Below are 21,191 nucleotides of genomic sequence, written 5' to 3'. Positions count from 1 at the left end.
TGTCCAAACTTTTCAACCAATAATTGTAATCTACTTAAGGGGTAATTTTGTTTATCATCATTGGCGATGTAAAAAAATAGTTTATTGTCCATTATCTTATGCCTTAAAATCTCTGAATGTTATAAACTTAAGTAATATCAAATCCAAGTTATAGAATAGCTAGCTACGCTAAAAATAAAACAATTGTCCTTACCTTGACGTATATAGGGGAGGATTCAGAATCACCATTGATATTCGTTTCATCAACAACAAGTTTATTTTCAGTGTTAGCATTTGCGGATTTTTCCTTTTCACCCTTGTCACTGTTTTCTTCGGGGGGTGGGTGGCCCGAGCCATTCTCACAAGTTGAGGTATGATCAGGTTCTGCAGAGGGCTCGGCGCTAGCAGCAGCGGCGGCGGTGGCAGTAGGGTCAGCTGCCGCATCTTCTGCGGTTGGTTGCGGGCTAGCTAGGGAAGCGTCGCGTTCGACTGTGCAAGTTTCGCCTCCTGAAAAATTTAAAAAGATTAAAATAATAAATTAATAATCTACAGAAAGGGCAATTTTTCATTTTATTTTGAGGACGTACATAAAGTTATCGTCCATTGTCTTATCCCTCAAATCGGATGTAAGGTTATTGGACAAAATTTTACTTAAATTTCAAAAGTTTTTATTATATATTTTTGGCGTGTGCCACCTCCTAACTTGATACATGAGAATTAAAAGAGAAATATCATGGCTCCTATTTTTAGAGACAGAATACAACTCAAATAATAGGGAACTGCCTTTTTTCTCACACACAACTCGTGTTTTATACAGCTTAGAATTCCTACACTTGAAAACGAAGCTGATCAATGGGAGCTGTAAACACTTTATTTCATACGAGCAACTACGCCCCTAGATGCCGATAGGTTAGGAGCACTTGAAGAAAGTTAACCCTTCACTTTTAATTTTAGTTATAAAAGAAATAGTCATTTTGGACGAGGTGGGTGTTTTTTTTTCAAGTGGCGATTTCTCTTGAGAAGAAGAACCATATAGGTTCTGCTGTAAGCGAGATTCTTGGCTGTTACTTTAATATAGGAATTATAACTATTAATTTTAACTTATTTTATGTTTTTCAATAATTTGAACAAATTTGTCCTTGTAGTTTTATCAATACAAATAGTGGCTTTGTTGACACACGACATAAGCAAATTTAAGAGAGGTGGGTTGACACAAAAAAATAATTAAAATTAAAAATAGCAGAAATTTAAAAGTGTAGCTTTAAACATTACTTTTTACAGTTTTAAGAGTTGCAGCTAATCTGTAATTATATGCTATCCATATGTCCATATGTCTATTAGATTAAAATAAAATAATATTTTTTTAAAAATAAAACTTTTGGATTTTAAATTTTGAAAAATTAATTGAAAATGACTTTGTATCTTTAGTGTTCTTCATGTAATATTTTTAGTTTTCTCTACACTTACTGTACAATACTTTACTGTTATTTTCATGTTAATTTTGCTGCGCTTTTCGTGGATATAATTTTTGCTTTATTGAAGAACCTCTAAAAGGCAGTCTTCAATATAAAAAGGGAGGTATGAGGAAAAGAGAAAAGTAATGGAAAGTGGGAGGGGGGAGAATTGGGCACACCCATGTAATTCCAAAACCAAAAATTTTCAGGGTTTAAGGGGGGGGGTTAAAAAAATATTTATTTTAGTTAATTTTTGCTATTTCATCAAATAAAACTAATTTTAGAAGCTTAGAAGAAATAAACCAATAATAATAATAATAAGTTTAAAACAGAATGCGCCTAGAGGTATTCCTTATATAACTCTAAAACCGATCAATAATTGCTGGATTAGAACCGGTTCTGAAGACTGAGCCTAACTAAAAAAATCATGTATCGCGTTGCATTACAGTCGATTATTCACGAATAAAAAATAACAAAACTGGAATTAAACTTATAATTTATTTATTTTACTACCCACGAGAAGCTATCTATAACCATTCTTTAACTCTGGAAAAAACCTTTCATCTTTTTAAGCCTCAAGAATTTGATTAAACATACCATAAGATATTTAATAAAATTTTTATTTGATAAAAAAAAATATTTTTAATTTCAAATAAAGTGTATTAATAGTTACTTTTCTTCCTTATATAAAAGTAACACGATGTCCGTCTGTCACGAAGGATCACGCTTGAACCGATGTGGTTCTCCTTTGCAATGTAGCTTCTCATAGGACCTGGGAAAGTTCATAAATAAAGCAACCCCCCCTTTTTTTCTTTTATTTTAAAAACTAAAATTGAGTATTTGAGGGGGGAGGGTGTTGACTTATCCCCCACTCCGCCTCAAGGGCACCTAGAAGCCTCTAGAGGCGTAGCCGCTAGTTACATTATAAATACACTAAATAATAATTTCTTTGTTTTTGCTTGCAGTACTAATTAGAAAGATAGGTATTGCATATATTAGATAAGAATTATTTACAATTTGTAAAAAAATGATCACAGCTGACTTACTATCGAAATATCTTTTGTTTTGTTGTTGGTATTATATAAACATAAGACGTTTTATAACCACGTTATCTTACTCATTGGCTCAAAGACTTTGGGTATTAAATTTTGATTGGTTGGTTCCAAAATTGAAGTGTCCAAACTTTTCTATCAATAATTTTAATCTACAAAAAATGTAATTTTATTTATCATTATTGGGGCTGTTAACAATTCATTAGAATCCGGTTCTATACGACACCGGCACCTCGGGGCTAAAAAGACTTGTTTTAATCTTATAATTGTACATTCTATATCCGCGGAAAGCTTTTTATAATACGATGCGAGAAAGAAATATTATCATTATTGGGGTTGTTAACAATTTTTATCGTCCATAGTCTTATCTCTTGAAAGTCAAATAATGGTAGTAAATATTAGACAAAAACAGCTGAATGTCTGCTTTGAATATTGTCGACATAACCCAACTGAAGTCAACAAAGTGGTTCCGAGCTTAACAGGGTTACAAGGATTGACAAGGTACTGACGTACTAATAATTACTCATTTTTTTATGTAGCGAAGCTACTCCATAATTTACTTTGTCTGTCCTTCAGTCCGTATGGAGAAATTTTTATTTTGGCTGCTTCTTATCCGTCTCTCTTTCTCTTTCATCCCTACTGAACAACTGCTCTATAACTCACTTTGTCCGTTTGTCCATTCATGATTTCTTTATGCTTCGCTACTTATGGATTTTAACATACTTTTTAACATTTTTACATACTGTTTTTAGCGTAGCTACTCTATAATTAAGGGTATGCTCGTACGTCTTACTAAATCAACTAGGATCTCTAGGAATAAGACAATGGACGATAAATTAATGTAAACTCTTTCTTATACTAATCAAAATTACCCCTTCTGTAGATTAATATCATTGGTTGAAAAGTTAAAACAATGCTTGTTTGTACCAACCAATCATGATTTAATAAAAATCACTAAAGTGTCAAATCCAAATAAAACTTTGGGTACCATTTTACAGTAAATATCCCCTCCCTTCTTGCTAAATCAAACAAATGTTACCGCACTACTGATGAACATTATTGACCTTGTTACTGTTAGAATGTAATTATAAGTTAGTTGTGTCTCGTTGTAAAATCCATAGCATCTCTATAAGTTGTATTTTCCTTAATTTTACTTCTTTTGTCTGTTCTTTAAGATCTTGCACACCTTCGAACTGATTAAAAATTCGCATTGTTACATGTATGTTTTAGACGATCTTATATTTAATCAAAAGTCTTGGTATGTTTTTAGACTATTTTTGCCACCTTTCTCCTATAGTTATCATAAAAGGAGTTTGAGATCTTTGGGGATATAAGAATGAAAACTATAATAATAAGTACCCCCCAATTATGATAAATAAAACTATCCCTTAGATTAGAATTATTGGTAGTAAAGTTTGGACATTTTTACTTTGTAATTTATGTGATTTAATATAAAAAGCAATAAGGTAACTTATCTATAAGAATGATGTCTGTTCGTCCGTCCGTCCATCCGTCTGAAGCTTAAGATTTTGGTAACCACTGAACCGATTAGATTCTTCTCTTCAGGGTGTATACCTATTGGTCCTGTGGTGGTTTTAATAATGGCAAAGACATTTTTAAAAACATACAAAAAGTTAAAAAATTCGAAGGTTTTAAAAAATATAAATCTATATAAATAAATATAAAAAGGTATAAAAAAAAGTTATAATGAGTTATAAAAAGTTTAAAGAGTTATAAAAAGTTAAAAAAAAGTTATAAAATACAGAAAATATCTAAAAAAATATAAACAAAATTTTTAAAATTATCCCCTGAACCTTTAGGAAAAAAAGCCCCTAGAGGCTAGGGGCGAAGCCGCTAGTTGTTTAATAAAGTACAAAGGACTTTTAAAGTTACGCTATATTATTATATGGAAATAATCCTTCTTGTTAGTTTTAAGCGGCTGTGTGTTTAATAACTAGTATAAGATTATGCGGTTAGGTGCATGTTTAGATTATTGTGTACTGGTACAACATACTTTTTAGTATTGAAGTTACTCTATAATAACTGTTTAAGTTTACTGAAGAGCCTGATATATAAGTGTTTGTGGCTGATTTATTATCAACATAACATTATTCTAATGACGTTATGACTACATTCTTATGTTGATATAATAACAACACAAAAGATTTACAGGGTATTATTATTTGATGCCGAGAGAAAGGGAACAATATAATGTTTATTACACTAGTCCCTAAAGTTTTATAATGACGTTTTCTTATTCGTTGGCATAACAACATTGGGAAACTTAGGTTAATTTTTGATTGGTTGTTTCATTAAGTTGAGTGTTCAAACGTTTCAACCACTAATTTTAATGTACACAAGGGGTAATCATGCACGGGGATGTAATTCAATTTATCGCCATTGTCTTAACACTTTAGATCCCTGGATTTGTTGACAGTACAAATGGTCACCAAAACACAAAATCCAAGCCAGCACCTAACTCTAATAACTGCCCATTCCTATGTAAGATAACTCCATACATTTTAAAAGCAGATGAATAGATATTGCGATTAGCTTCGTTTAGCATTTTATAATTAACAGTATTAGGTCCGGTCAGAGACGTCAAGGGGGGGGGGGGGGAGGATGTTGTTTACCACCCCCCGTCAAACTTTAAAACTCCTCATTTTACCCCCCCTCAAAATTTAAAAAGTACATTGGATTACCTCTCTGTAAACATTGAAATCCATCATTTTACCCCACCCCCCTCCTGAAAAAAAGCTTGGACGTCACTGGGTCTGGCGGTACTATTTTTAAAGGCTAATACAAGCAACCCACTCTTTAAGTGCTATAATTTTGTCTATAGGTCCTACTTTTTTTTGTGACTGTGAAATTTGCTTAAAACCAATCCCTACTACTTCTTTTTTAGGTATTCTTCGAGATATCGTCTTAGCCATTTACGAGATATATCTGAACATGTATAAACTCATTTAACTACTTTAGTTAATAAAAGTAAAAAAAGAATAAAAGTTACTCTTTTGAATTTTAAAAGCCTAAAGTTAATATAAAGGTATAATTATTTCTATGGGTAAGTAATTATTATATCATTCAAATATTTGTTTTTAGGTGATAAATTTATCATTTTTAGGGGGAAGAATAAAAAGTTAGTCATGAAATTTTAATTCTGGGAGGGAGGGGGGGGGGGACATTGGGCTCTTTATTACGCTAGTCCCAAAAGTTATATAATTACATTTCATTATTTGTTGGCCTAACAACATTGGTGAATTTTTTTGATTTTTGATTAGTTGGTTCATAAAGTTGAGTGTCCAAACGTTTCTGCCACTAATTGTAATCTACAGAAGGTTTTTTGTCTATAATCATTGGGGATGTACATCAATTTTTGTGGTCTAATCCCTTTAGATCCCTGGTACTTATTATTAGTCATAAATATACATAAGTTTCTTAATAAATAAAATGTTAGTTGTGACTATCTAGAAAATGCTAGATTGTCGACAAAATACCTTAAAACGACAATAAAATTGAATTAGGGAGTAGCTTCCTATTGGTATACAGAATTTGTATTTTCAAATACAGTGTACAATCAATTCAAAATAAATTTGTTTTTGAAAGCTTTTATACATGTTAGAATCATCCTATTGAATTTAAACCTTGCATGATGATTCCTGATATAATTAGGTACAATTGAGAAAGCGTAGCAACTCTATAATCATTACATGAAAGTACGTATTTCCAGTTTAAACATCATGAATTTTTTTTTAGCTTTTTTTGACTACATTTTCTTATTAAACCATCTATATATAAGACAAAATATACAAATAGTTTAATAAATTTTATTCAACCTTAAAATGGCTCTAATTTGATAATGTTCGTTTGTCTATTAAGCTTTACTTTTATAGATGATATTATTTTGTTATTTTGTTTACTATATTTCTTTTAGCGGAAGGGATAGTACGCCTGCAAAGGCAGAAATAGCAGATATAAAGCCTAGCAAGGAGAAATCTTTAAATCCGAAAAATATTTTCAAAAAGATTCCTCCTTTGATAAGCCAAATATTGACATAAAAAATTGGCTTTGCCTGTATATGTGTGTTTCTGTTTGTATTTGTGTTTTTTGGCTTAAATCGGGACAAATGTATTTTTGGAAATAACAAGGATGACAATATCTATAAAAAGCAAATCGCATAAATTTATGAAAAAAATATGTAAATTATGAACTAAATTAACCCCAGCTGAAATTCATTCTAAGACTTTAATTTAGAAATAGCCTAAAACCATCCCGAAAGAATAACTCAATCGCTTCACTTTTAGCAAAATTTAAAGAGGGAACCAAAGATCTATACTTGTTTGATAAAAAAGACTTATTTAAAGAAAAGGTTTGCCTTTAACAAGGACAAAAGAAATATGTACAGGAAATGTGGAAATACAAAATAAAACAGCCTTAATCTGCGTTTCAAATCAATTTTAGAAATACAAAAAATCCCCTTTTTTTAAAAGCGTAGTTACAATTTTTTTAGAGTTTATACATCCGTCCGTCATTCTATTTATAGAAAAAGGCTATTTATGAATAGCTGCGCTACTAAAATATCTAAGGATAAACTTCATTTTCTATATAAGCATTATATTTTAAATTATAATTTAACATTTTAAAATATTATTTCAAAATTTCCCTCTTTTTCAAAAACTACTTTTTAATAAGTTAAAACAATGGTGTTAGAACAATATTACTAATTTGTATATCATAATAAAGCAAATCCATGAAATATAGTGTTAATGTTAATTGACATATAATCGTTATTCTGTTATCTATTTCGACATTAAGACCAATTTTAACTATTTCAATACTAGATTTTTGATTATCTTTTAGAAAATTTTATTTCAATAATTTATGAAAGGGAGGGATGGGACACTTGACTAAACTATATGTACTGGTACCCCAAATTTTATTTGGCTTAAAATTTTTTGGTACCCTGATTGGTTTGTTCAAACTAGCAGTGTTCAAACTTTTAAAATAATGATTTCAATCTACAGAAGGGGTAATTTTGTTTAACATCAATCTCAAAAAGGCCGCTGTGCAGTTTCATGTGTGTCAGCTTGCCCTGCAGGCGGGGGATACTGTTTCCAGCATTTGTTCCGGTGCAACTAGTTCCGCCGTTCCCGCCATTTTGAGAAGACGACGACATTTTAATGTTGTTATTGCTGTTCTTGCGGATAAGAGTGTGTTTACAGAAATTTTTACAACAGTAATATGTCGATAGAATAACAGCCAACACGTTGAACCGGTTTCGCATGGACACCACGGAGTTAAACCTTATTGCAATTTGTGAACTGATCCCACAGAATCGTGTGAAAAAATTGGCATACGTCCCAATTTGCTCTGCTTTAGCAAGGATTAGGCACTCTAAAAAAATTATATGGAACTTCATTAACAGAAAATTCATATTTGTTTGCTATTAAAATAGTAATTTATCGCATTGTGTTATAGACAGCTTTCCGCTGATAACAAAGTAAAATATTATAAATTTAAAACAATTTTGTTAACCGTGAGGTTTAATGCTTTATTAATTGTCATGATATTGACGTAAATAACAAGCAAAAAGAACATAACATTGAATAATCTGTCAGCTAGGATAAGTTTTATTTAGTGTAATGTAGACGAAATAAACCAATAACAATTTAAGAATTGAAAATTTTAAAAAACTCTTTAAATATTTTTTTTTAGAGTGTATGTGTGAGCTGGGGGCCATACTTTTGCCCCAGGGCTCTTGTCCAGTCCTAACCATGTTTTGTGCGGCCTTTATCCTACACACACACACACACACACACACACACACACACACACACACACACACACACACACACACACACACACTTATAATAACAAGCACACCCACCCACATAAAAATCTACACTGAAATTTAGAAAAATAAACGTCATGTATGTCAATTCCAATCATTAAATAGCATCACAATTTTTTATTGTCCGAAGCGCCAGAAAAATTTACATACCTGTTTCTTCAGATTCAGTTGTAGACTCGAGCTGAGAATCAGCTGACACAGCAGCTGCGGCCTGCTGTCTCACCTGGCGGATGGCCTTGCGTGTCTTGATGAATGCATTGGACGCCACCCCACCTGCCTTACCTCCTACAGCCGCCAGCTTGAAAGCAGCTGCCCGGCTGCTTCGCGAGCTCGCCGACAGCTTTGACTTGCCAAAGCTGCTGCCTGGAAGCCGGCCGCTGTGCAGTTTCATGTGTGTCAGCTTGCCCTGCAGGCGGGGGCTACTGTTTCCCGCATTTGTTCCGGTGCAACTGGTTCCGCCGTTCCCGCCATTTTGAGAAGACGACGACATTTTGTTGTTGTTGTTGTTGTTGTTATTGCTGTTCTTGCGGATAAGCTGTTGCTTGCTGCTGCTACTCGACAGCTGCTGTTTGCTGCTACAGCCAGAAGAGGTAAGTTTGGACCATCTGGTTGATCTAAATTTAAAAAAAAATAAAATGAAGAAGTCTTTTTAATTTAAACTTAAAATAAAAAGCTTTAAGGTATCATGTAGTGGCTCATTTAAATAATGTTTTTTTAATAAAAAATATATCGTGATTAAAATATATCATACCTGGAATTAATGGATTTACTGGCAGACGACTGGTTGAGGTTGGGCCGGGATCCGAACTTGGGCCTGCCCACGAGCACAGAATGGCTTCTGACCGGCGCACTCGCCTCGCTGGGCGTGGACGAGGGGGCGGTGCTAGAGGAGGGGGTCAGCAACCTTAAAAATATTCAGTATTGATAATTTTTTATCCGTTAACATGAACGTTAAAGTTTAGGTTTCTAGCTTTAATTTCACTAAAATTAAAAGTATTATTGACATAAAACACACACACAGGCGCGCACACAAACACACACAAACACACAAAATCTTTCATACAATAGTTTTCTACTATTGTATTATAAAATTAAGTTTGCGACATTTATTATTATTATTTTAGAGTGTTCCTACGCTTCCGCTAAAATGACCAGATATCTATAATACAAAGTAGAACGATGTCTGTCCGTCTGTCTGTCCGTCTGAAGCTTAAGATCTCAGTAACCACTGAACCGATTGGGCTCTACTCTTCAGGGAATATACCTACTGGTCCTGTGATGGTTTTAAGCTATTTTCTTGAAGGGTGGGACACCCCCAACCCCCCCCCCCAAAAAAAAAAAAAAATTAAATCTAAAATACGAAAAATTAAGTTGATCAAACCTCTTATGGCAAAGCCCCTAGAGGCTAGGGGCGAAGCCGCTAGTTGTATATAAATCACTGAATATGACATTTTACATTGAAAGCAAACTAGTCGTATTATTGCTAAGAGTAACGGATTGAAATATAAAATGAAAATTTGATGCTGTATTAATAGTTTAGCTGTGTTTTTTTGGCGGAATCGATGGGCCACCTTATTTTGTCTTCTACTATTGTTGTGTCTTGTGGAAATTGTTAAAATGAATTTTGTGTCGTTTTTCTTGATAAATGACCCTCTCACAAGTCTATGGGTGTGAAATCATATCAACATATACTATTTCATACTCGCAAAAAGTACAATATAGGGTTGTTTAATATTGAAAATGGCATAAGGATGAAGGAACAGTTTGTCAGGGATCTAAAAAGATAAGCCAGTGGCTGATAAGTTGATGTACATCCGCAATGTAAATACACAAAATTACCCTTGTATATATTACAATTAGTGTTTTAAAATGTTTGGACAATCAAGTTAATAAAGTTTCCAAAGTTGTTAGGCTAACAAATAATAAAACTAAAACAAATATAAAACTTTGGGGACTAGTGTAATAAACAGCTCATTAACCCCTCTCTCTCTCTCTGGCAGTTTGTGCTATTGTAATAATATGATTGGATACATTGATATGTGCGGAATCTAATGCACACTCAATAGTCTGTCCATTCCATAATATGTGGTGTCATCACAACCGCAAATTATTGCTACAGCACAAAGCTAGCCAATCTTTGAGATTAAACCCTATTATTAAACACATAGACGTCCATGAAGGACCGGGTAAAGGGGTGTTTGTTCCCCCTCAAAATAAAAAGTTTGGACGTCCCTGAAAAAACATATTTCATCTATTGTGACTTTTTGCAAAAATAATGACACAGGGAAGTGATTCCACACCTTTCAATACACTTTCTTTAGACTTTTTTTTCTCTTTTTTTAAAATTAATAATTATCTGGTTTTCTTTTCAAGTTTTATGAAGTTCTAAAATTACCCCGTTCTTTTATTGGATAGAAAACTATTTCTTCCCATATAGACGTCCAAGAGTGGGGGTAAAGGGGTATATACCCCCCCCCCGTCCCCTTCAATTCTTTTTTACATTTACCACTCAAAATAAGAAGCTTGGACGTCTCTGTCCACACATTATATGTACTCTAATATTGATTAAAACATTTTAAGAAAATAACTATCTGCAATTGATCTATCCCAATCTCCTGGCAACTTTATCTGTATTATATATATTGAAAAGCTAAACAATAAACCATATGAATGTCTAACTTCTCCAGGGATAGAGCACTTGAGAAAGTAGAATTATTGGTTTCAAAGTTTGATGGGGGTAAACACCCCCTTACCCCAACCCTGGGACGTCTAAGAATTCCAACCTTTTTAATATTTATGAAATCATCTTAAAAATACTGTAATTTCTAATGGTTGAAAAGTTGAAAGAAAATATTTTTTCCTCGTGTGCCGTATCCCTTCTCCCTGTTGTCTGAAGGTGAAATGTATCCTAGCTAGAGTTATTGTTATTGAAAAAAAAGAATTGGGGGAAAACAAAACGTACTTTAACATTTAAGTTACTCTATAAGAATTACTTGTCTGTCTCTCTCTGTCTATCTAACTATCTATATCTCTGTCTGTCTGTTTATCTATCTGTCCGGATGTAAGGCTTATTGTTTTTAACTTTATAAAAATCTGACTGTTTGTTTGGCTGTATGTCTGTCTGTTTGACTTTTTGTCTGTCTGATTGGCCATCTGTTTGTTTGTATGTCTACCAACCAATCACTCAATATTACCTGTTAATAGGAGACAGCATAGTCTGAGTTGCTTTGATTCCCTGGCGCGCGCATCTCACTCTGTGTCTGTGACCCGACATGTGAGCCTAAAACAAAGTGAGCATTAAAATGTGTTTGCAGTTTTGAGTATACAACATTTCCGTACATATATTTCCTAATATAAGGTGAGCATTTAATGGTGGTAGCAGTTTTTGAGTAGATCTACGTGTATACGCCATAGAAAGAGATTAACATTAAAATGTGTTTACAGTTCTTGAGTATACCTAAAAATTTAAATACATTTACGCCCAGAAATGAGGTGAGCTTTAAAACATGGTATCTGTTTTTAAGTATACATAAAGCATTTCCTCAAAAATAAGAAAAACACGGTAAATTATGATAGCAATTATTGAGTATTGAGTTTACTGTACTACTGTTGTGTGAAGCAAAAAATCTCGAAAAAGCTATGTTCTTTTGGTTGCATTTTTCAAAGAAGGCTAGGGGTGTAGCCGTTAGTCTGACGTACATAAATCAGCATGTTTTAAATCAAATAAATAAATTTAAACTAGGAAAATAAAGTAAAAACAGCTTGAAATTATTGTTCATCTAATAAATTGTCGAAAACACCTTTTTTTAGACATGGCTGTGTTAAAATAACATGAAACCACAAACCCAATGTTTCGCCTGTTTTTCTTTGAAGCTGTTATTATATCAACATAATACCATTATCAGAATAGCATATATTCTTAATATTTTAGAAATCTTAATGGATAAGACAATGAACGATAAATTAATATAGACCCCCAATGATAATAAATAAAAATATCCCTATCCCTTCTAAATTATTGACACTACTAGTTCAGAACCATATAATGAAAATTTAATAAAAGTACCCAAAGTTTTTAAGCCAACGTATATGATTATAAACCTTTGGGAACCAGTGTAATTAACAGTCCAATGTTGTCTACCTCCGCGATAATATGTTAGCCATTACCACTTTAACTAATTGTGAAATCCTTATGTTTTGAATAAAAACACATTACTTCTTTGTTTAACAGGGTTAAGTTATAATTTTTGATAAAATTGGTGATACAATTTATTTTCAATCCCTTTAAAGATTGTTTAAACAACCATATTCCCAAAAAATATTTTGGTTGATATTTTAAAGCCAAAAATAAAAGTTATATTGAGTGAAATTTTAGCGACATAATTGATTAACATTATTGTTGTCTATAGGGTATTAATAAAAGAGGTCTTTGCTGACACATTATACACATTATGTTGATGAAGTCAAAGATCATAAGTAATAAGACAATGGACGATAAATTGCTTTACTTCCCCAATGATGGTTGAAACTCTTGGACACTGGTTGCTAATGAACCAATCAATTAAGACTTATTTAAAGTACCCAAAGTTTTTTAGCTAACAAATAAGAAAACTCAATCATAAATTTTTAGGTACTTGTGTAATAATTTTTCCATTGTCTCCTTCTTCTCTAAATAACATAAAAAAAGGAAAACGAAAAATCCTCTACGTTTAGGAAACCCGTTAGTAATGATGTTTTTCACTTTTCTTCTTTAAAGTAGCGAAGCTACTCTAAAATGTATTTTCTCTGTCTGTCTGTCTAAAAGAACTTTGGGTAAACGTGAACCACTGAACAATGAACATTAGCTCTAAAATTGACTATGTGCGTTTGTCTGACCATGATATTTTGGGCTTCGCTACTTATGGATGTTGTCATACTTTTTTTAGATTCTAATTGTTATAATAATATTTGGACTTGTAATTTTAGAATTTTCTTTTCAAAATATATTTCATCCTGAAGCGTTCTGTATCAGGAAGGAGGGGGGGGGGGGATTAGGCTGTTTATTACACTAGTCCCTAAAATTTTATTATACCGTTTTCGTATTCGTTGGCTTTACAACTCTGGGGACTTTTATTAAATTTTGATTGGTTGGATAATCAAGTTTAGTGTCCAAACGTTTCAACCACTAATTGTAATCTACAGAGGGGATAATTTTGTGTATTATCATTGGGGATTTATAACAAATTATCAGCCATTATCTTATCTCTTTAGATGCCTGAATCTGTGCTCTGTTAGACTGTAGAGTTGCTGTTGTTATGTTGACATACACTTGTCGATATAAAGGTTATGTACATCCTCAATGATGATACACAAATTTACCCCAACCAATCAAAATTCAATAAAAGTTCCCAAAGTCGTTAGGCCTACGAATAAGAAAACGTTATTAAATAACTTTGGGGACTAGTGTAATAAACAGACATTGTACACTCTCTTTCTTGTTATTACCACTTTTAAAAACATATAGTATCAATATATATAATTTATGTCAACTAGAACTTCATGTTTAATTAAGATTTTAAAACTTTTTCTTTCTATCTTGTAATAAATTAAATAATATTGTTAACTTTTTTTTGGTCGACATATAATAAGACAATTAATTTATCTTTAAATTGTGGTCAAAAAAGGTAAATAAGTCTTTTTAAATTGGAATCAAAAAGTACTTGTTAATAGCGAAGCTAATCTAAAGCTATGGCAGTTCCGTACGTCCGTCTGTTACTACGTCATATTTTATGAATGATTTTAAAAAATTTCTCATTGTCTAAACTTTTAAACTAGAAAAGGTTAATAAAGTTTATCATCATTGGGAATGTATTTTAATTTATCATCCATTGTCTTATCATTCATAAAAAATTGGCTGTTATCTTATTATTGCTGCGCTACTTATGAACATAATATATTCTAGTCTGTTTGAAGTTAACAAAGTACTTTTAAGACCAAGACACGATTTTTTCCTGTTTTTATTTCTTAAATGTTAAACAAATATAATACATTACAGGGATGGGCAGCCGCTAAAAAGTCGTAATCTCAGGGATCTTAGGGGATAAGACATCGGACAATACATTTTCCAATGATGATGAACAATATTATTGGTTGAAAAGTTTGAATAATGATAGTTTTAACCAACCAATCACGATATATAAAAAGTGCCCATAGTTTTGAAGATAAGCAATGAGAGAATGTGTTGTATATAATACTTTGGGTTCCACCACAATTTACAGCCCAATATCCCATCCTTACCTGAATTAAATTGATTTGTGTCGACTATATAGATCTAAAACAGCTCATTTTTGACATATTTTCAACATGCCATTATTGAAAATCAATAATCTACATCATTTATGTCGGCATTTATATTCAGTTCAAAAATGCGGCCAGGCGGTTATAAAACTGCGGTTAGGTCGCGGCTTGCGTTGCGGCTACCGAGCCCTGATATAATCTAGCTTGACAAATGTGTCGATAAATCAACATTGAAAAATATGACAAAAATTCTAGATAAACCCGGTTTCGTTATTTTTTTTAGCCCAAGCTTTTCTATTATTAGGATCTGTACATTCTTCCGTACTGTTATCTCTTTTCGTCAATTTAGACATGTTAGAATCGACGTATCGATTTCAAACTTTGATGATGTTTCCTGTAATAATTAGGTATGATCTGGAAAGCGTAGAAACTCTTTAATCGTCACCAAAAAGTCCGTAAGTCAACATGCTGATATCTGAATACTAAATGCGTCGTAACTCTAAATTTATCAATGATCGTTTGTCTAAACGTCCAAAAGCATTTCAAATGAGATTTCGGTGTCGATATAATTTGTCTGGAATCAACTACATAATGATAAATCATTTCTTGTCGATATTTTTCTTCAAAGAAAGGGTTTCGTAAGATTTCACAATGGGTTGAAAATCAATAAAAGAAAATTAAATGAAAAAAGTACATTGAATTGTGATACAATAATAGTACATGAAATTAAATTAATATTTTTTGTATCCTTTTACCATAAAACAATATTCTAATAATGACAATTATGTTGATACTAATAACAGCAAAATTTTGTCCACTTTGACTTCAAAGTTTGTTGACGAACATTTTCTAGAATTTTCACATTTTTTTCTAATTTGCGGTGAAAAGAATGATTGTGATTCTTATTACATGTCTTTCTGTACACACTGTTAGACTTGGCAGATCTAATTATTTCGACAGCATAATAGTTATTTCTCGCATCGTATTATAAACGGCTTTCCGCGGGTATAGAATGTACAATTATGAGATTAAAACTAGTTTTTTAGCCCGGAGGTGCCGAAGGCACCGGCTAAAAAACTGGTTTTAATCTTATGATTGTACATTTTTATATTCGTAGAAAGCTAGATATAATACGATGCTAGACATAGTTTTTTTTTCGTATGGATGAGAACCAGTTCCTATCCACCGGATTCGAATGAATACGAGAAAATTATTTAAACAGTTAAGATGTTGTTAGCAAGATCTTTACGGACAAACAAATAAAATCTAATTACTTATAGGTTATAACTATTTATTATCATTAGAAATTAAATTGGAAAACCCAATTCTTGTCGACATAAGGCGTAGGTATTAAAAGTCAACTAAGCACCTCTAAGTTTAACAGGGTGTAAAATATGAAAGCGATTCATGTATTTTTAAATTATCTATCTTTCTTTAATTATAAATACTTAGATAATATATTGATAGAAAAATACATGCTTTGGTAAAGTGCATTTAAGCAGGAGTCTAAAGGAATAGGACAATGATCGATAAATTGATGTACATCCCCAATGATGATAAACAAAATTACCATTTCTTTAGATTACAATTTATTGTTATAACGTTTGGACACTTAAATTAATGAATCAACCAATCAAAATTTTGGTACGAAAAGTTGTTTGCCAACAAGTAAGAAAATAAACTGGTATTAATTCTATGATTTTTATTTCATTATTCGTTGAAAATTGTCTATCATACGATGATATATTTGAATTTCAGTATGGCTTAGTACCGGTTCTAATCCAGCAGGCATTAATATTGCTTATATTGATGTTATAACAGCACAAAACATTCGGAGATAGCTCCCACAATAAAAAAATCAATATATAACAATTTTCACCCAGGTGCAAGAAGACCAATTAGATTTTTAACCCTTTCTTACCGAACTTTTTATCTTCATTCTTTTAAGAATTATTACTGTAAAACATAGAATTTTAGATGGTAGGGTGAATGAGAATCTTCATAAATAGTTAATATGCTTAGATAAAAGAATGGATTATTGTACATTGATTTTAAAAGCTAATATACTATTATCTTGTAAGAGCTAGGACCATCTTAGATTTAAAAAAAAAACTAGCTTGAAACCAGTCCAGGACTTGTATAATTCTATCCTTAAAAGAGGGACATTAGACTGAAAATTACACTGATACCCAAACTTTTGTAAATAAATTCTCTCATTCATTGCCTTTTACTAGAACTAGATTGGTTGGTTCAAACTAGCAGTGCCTAAACTTTTCAACCAATAACTTTAGATCTACACTGGAGACACAAGTTTGTCGTCCATTTTCTTATAACTTAAGATTCCTCACTATTAAGCTAAGATCTATAAAAGAAAGTATTACAATGACTGTCCCAAAACATAGTAATTCATTAGTGTAAGGCCTTTTTAATTATGAAAAAATTGACACTCCTAAAACACTGGAATCAATTGATGTACCTAACCGTGATAAGCACATATTTGGCCCTATTTTCCCTATGAAAGTTGTAATTATTTTGTAATTAAAGATCAATTACTGTTAAGTTAGGTCTAACTATGTATGATGGATATACAGAATTGTTTGGAAAGCAACCCCATCCCCAATTTTTTTTTGTAGACTTTAATTTAAGGTGTTCCTAGATGACATATTGTCGAAATGACTGTATAAAAATGAAATTATGAGTCAGAACCAAGGATCTAAAGGGATAAGACTATGGGTGATAAATTTATGTACATCTTTAACAATAAAAACCAAATTTAAATCTTCTGTAGATTTAGATTACTGGTTGAAACGTATGGGCACTCAACTTAATGAACCAATTAATAAAAATTCCTTAAAGTGGTTAAGCCAACGAATAAGAAAAGTATTTAAGTATTATGAAACTTTGGGGAATAATGTAATGAACAGCCTAATATCCACTGCCAACTGGAGTCAATACAATGATTTAGGTTTTACATGGATGTTTTTTTCTATCTGCTGTAAGCATTCTATTCTTCTCTCTTGTTTATTATAAAACCAGCAAATGTATAATTGAAAATAAACTACATACTTTTATGCTGTTATTATATTAACATACGATTGTTCTTTAAGACCATCCTTTTAAGGTTGAACAATAAAGCATTATACAGTAAATTAAAGGAAAAATCCAGGCAGCTAATGGCAAAAAATCCCTAAACATGCCAATTTCTTAAGATAGCTTTTAAAAATTTTAAACAATTATTTTCATTATTGGTATAAATGAATTGGGCTAGACATACAGACAAATCCTAATTATAAAGTAGCTGCGCTACTTAAAAAGTGGTGAAAACTGACCTGAAGTTGATGTGACGAATTTACAGAAACATCACAAACCTCGCATCTGATGTCTCCTTGAAAAAGAAAGATATTTGAAAACATAACTTTAATTATAAATAAACAATTTTTGTTGTTGTTGTAATGTGGTATTCGGCAACCGTGAGCCATGTCTATGGCACCCCTGATCTGGGGTTCGGTGGAGGGTCAATGGCCCTCCCCCGAGTCCTGGGGAAGGGGTCTAGTGACCCCCTCCCTACGCTTAGAATTAATGATTTGAATCTGTCTTGTTTATTATGGTTAACTGTATTCTTAATTCTCCCCCACCCTTTCCAGGGATGGGGGAATCATTATTGCCCAAACTGACCATTGTATATGTATTATTTATGCTTTTATGTTATGATTATTTATTCCTATCCATGTAATTATTGTTTGTTGTATATAACTGCAGTATCTCTTAACCCTTCAATAAAGTGACAACTGAAAGTAGATGTTGATCATTATCTAGTGAAAGCTAGAGAAGCGTAGCTTCTCTATAGTAAGGTGCCCACGTCTGTCACACTGCCGTAATCTAATTGAACTCCGGTGTCTGCCATTGATCCTCGGCGGATACCACAACTTTGGTGACAGCTGTGTGAGATTACGGCGAACCACAAGTGTAGAGCAGACGCGCATCTGAGGCTAAGGTACTCCCAGCAGTGAATCTGGCAAAACTGACGCAAGCAACCTGAATTACCCACCCTGGACAGCAAAGTTTAACTCTGCATCCGGCAGTTGTGGAAGCAAAACAGCGAAATCTGACGAATAACCGCGAGCAGCGCTGATATCTAACGGAGAATTGAGCGCCAAAAGGGCTGAAACAGGCCTGCGGACCGGCTGAAACAAGCCAAATACGTGTAGACGGCTGAAAATAGGCCAACTTTACTGCAAGAAATAGCAGGATCCGAACCAGTGGCGCTAGCAGGACGGGACATTCCCTGCCGCCGATAGGCTGAAACATGCCACATAGCTGCAAGCTGCGAGCTAACATACGGGTGTAGTGCACCAGAACAGAGAAAAACTACGTCAACCCCGAGTATCCTGAGAAGCTACAACGCAGCCACCCATCTAGAAGACAGATATTATATCACATTTGCAGGGATTACCACCCTAATGTGATGACCAAACAATAGATTTATGAGCAAAGCTTGGCAAACAAATTGTTGTGTTGTGATAAATCTAAGAATAGAACAGGCTTGGATTACTGTTTGTTGTGATAACAGCTAAAAATAGAACAGAGTTGGTCAACAAATCTGTTATGCAATTGTGATAAGGACAGCAATAAAAGTTAGATGTAATATAATCAAAACAATCTCAAGCCCACAGCACAATAACAAATACACCCCTTATTCCAAGGGAAGGGGAGGGGGCCCCTCTCCATTTGAAGACAAATACAATCAGGGTTATATAACAGATAAGCCTAAGATTAAGAAGCAGGGGCCCCATTACACCAGCACACAGTTACCCCCCTCCCTCACAGTGGGAACGGACGGAGTTACCCCCGTCCCCTCACGCGCTTCCCCCTTCCTACCCACACTAGGCTAAGTCCGTCTGTAGTGTGGAGCTAGCGATCGGATATACAGAGCGCCATTCACGGGTAGCGCAACAAAGTGCGGAAAACATCATAAATCCAACGGACGAAGCGGACCAATGAGGGAGCGAGCTGAGGGGTGAGAGCGCGTTTTCCCCGTGTGCGCGGATTTGACGGCGCGAACGCGCGTTACAAGGACAGAAGATTCCACGCACACACACACACACACACACACACACACACACTTTCACACCAGAGCAGAGCTACTCCATAGCATCTAACAGGGGTATTTTTAGCAAATAAAGAATTGCAAGTTTCTTTCCTCCTAGCTCTAGTGTGATAAGGGAAAACCCAATCAGTTCCTGACAGCAGTTCAGACCCTCAACATCTATCTACCTCAACACCTAACTATTGATAAGTACAGCTAAGTTATACCTTTGCAATTAAAACTCCCAACCTAGTGATACAAACAGTGTTGGCTGTTAGGCTAGGAAGCCTCAAGTGACAACCCATTCATTGTAGTCCTGTATAACTTTGTGCCCGCCGTTTCACCGTTGACCTAATGGACCAGCATCAAGTCCCAGGAGGTGACCAAGCCCCAGGATGGCTCCAGGATGACCCTCAGCCGGCCCCAGCCGAGTACCGCAAGCTGATGCTGAGCAATCTGCCGGAGTATAGAGGGCCGCCCAAGCAGTCCTGGTCGGCACATATCCGCCGACTGGAGATGTCATGGGCGGCTTACCGCGTGCCACCTCATGATTCCCTCAACCGCCGCAACGCCCTACTACTGTCATTGGTAGGGCAAGCGGCGGAAATGGCGTCCCATCTGTTTGGCGAGGCAGGCCAAGCCTTGACCTACGAGCAGGTCAAGACCGAGTGTGAATTGTTATTTCGCCCTGCTTTTGAGTCCCAAACGCTTAAACAAGCGTTTAGGGACTACAAGCAACACTCGACAGAACCTATACAGGCGTACATATCAACAAAGTGCGCCTTGTATAGGGACGCCTACAATCATGAGGATCTTGAATTGTTGGTGGACGAATTAAACCGTGGAATTCGTAACGCCAATGTAAAACGCCTCATGATGAACCATGAAATTGCGAGTGTACCTGAGTACACTCGCAAGGCCATGTTCACCGTGACCATGGTTACTAAGCAGCTGAAGGAAGGTGTGTGCTTAGTGGACTCGACCGACGGGCTGACTGGATCTGCCTGCATCCAGTTGCCCCAATATGACGAGTCGGAGCCAATGGAGATTGGCTCCTTGGCTCCGGGTCTCCACCAGATGGGGAAGGTCGCTCCAGATGACAAGGTTCCAGGCCGCTGCTACCGCTGCCAGGGGAGAGGCCACCGAGCTCGAGACTGTCCAACGCCTGTGGAAGTTAGCCTAGAGGAGAGGCGCACCCAGCCACGCCGTGACCGTTCTGCCAAGTGTGAGCGTTGCCACTATGACGGCCACACGGCGGCCGAGTGTAGAGCTGACTGGGCCCAGGTAGCCAGCCGCAGGCGCACCGCCGACAAAGGTGCCCCTCCAGGGAAGCCCAGCAGAGTGGCCCATATGGAAGGGAGCGCGCCCCCAGCACCACCATCGCAAGCAGCCGCCTCCAGAGCTGCGGACCGAGCCGATGGGATGCCGCAGTTCGGGACTGTCCCAGCTAGGATCAACGTACTGGGCGGCGCGGCTGAACCCAACCGGGTTGG

General features: G+C 34.8%; 1 protein-coding gene across 1 annotated transcript in view; it reads right to left on the bottom strand.

The window, feature by feature from the left end:
• LOC145333029 (uncharacterized) overlaps positions 1-21,191 on the bottom strand; it is a 243,153-nt gene that overhangs the window by 52,586 nt on the left and 169,376 nt on the right. The window contains exons 12-16 of the mRNA XM_080178178.1: positions 17,942-17,997; positions 11,531-11,616; positions 9,088-9,240; positions 8,487-8,950; positions 194-486 (exon numbers count right to left, since the gene is read on the bottom strand). Coding sequence (XP_080034304.1) covers positions 194-486; positions 8,487-8,950; positions 9,088-9,240; positions 11,531-11,616; positions 17,942-17,997 — 1,052 coding nt within the window. The remainder of the gene's footprint in view (positions 1-193; positions 487-8,486; positions 8,951-9,087; positions 9,241-11,530; positions 11,617-17,941; positions 17,998-21,191) is intronic.

The sequence above is a fragment of the Acartia tonsa genome, chromosome 12, assembly GCF_053477335.1.
Source record: "Acartia tonsa isolate MP-2025a chromosome 12, ASM5347733v1, whole genome shotgun sequence".
Classification (NCBI taxonomy): Eukaryota; Metazoa; Arthropoda; class Copepoda; order Calanoida; family Acartiidae; genus Acartia; species Acartia tonsa.
The sequence above is the reverse complement of the archived record's forward strand: the minus strand, read 5'-3'. Positions and strand labels throughout refer to the sequence as shown.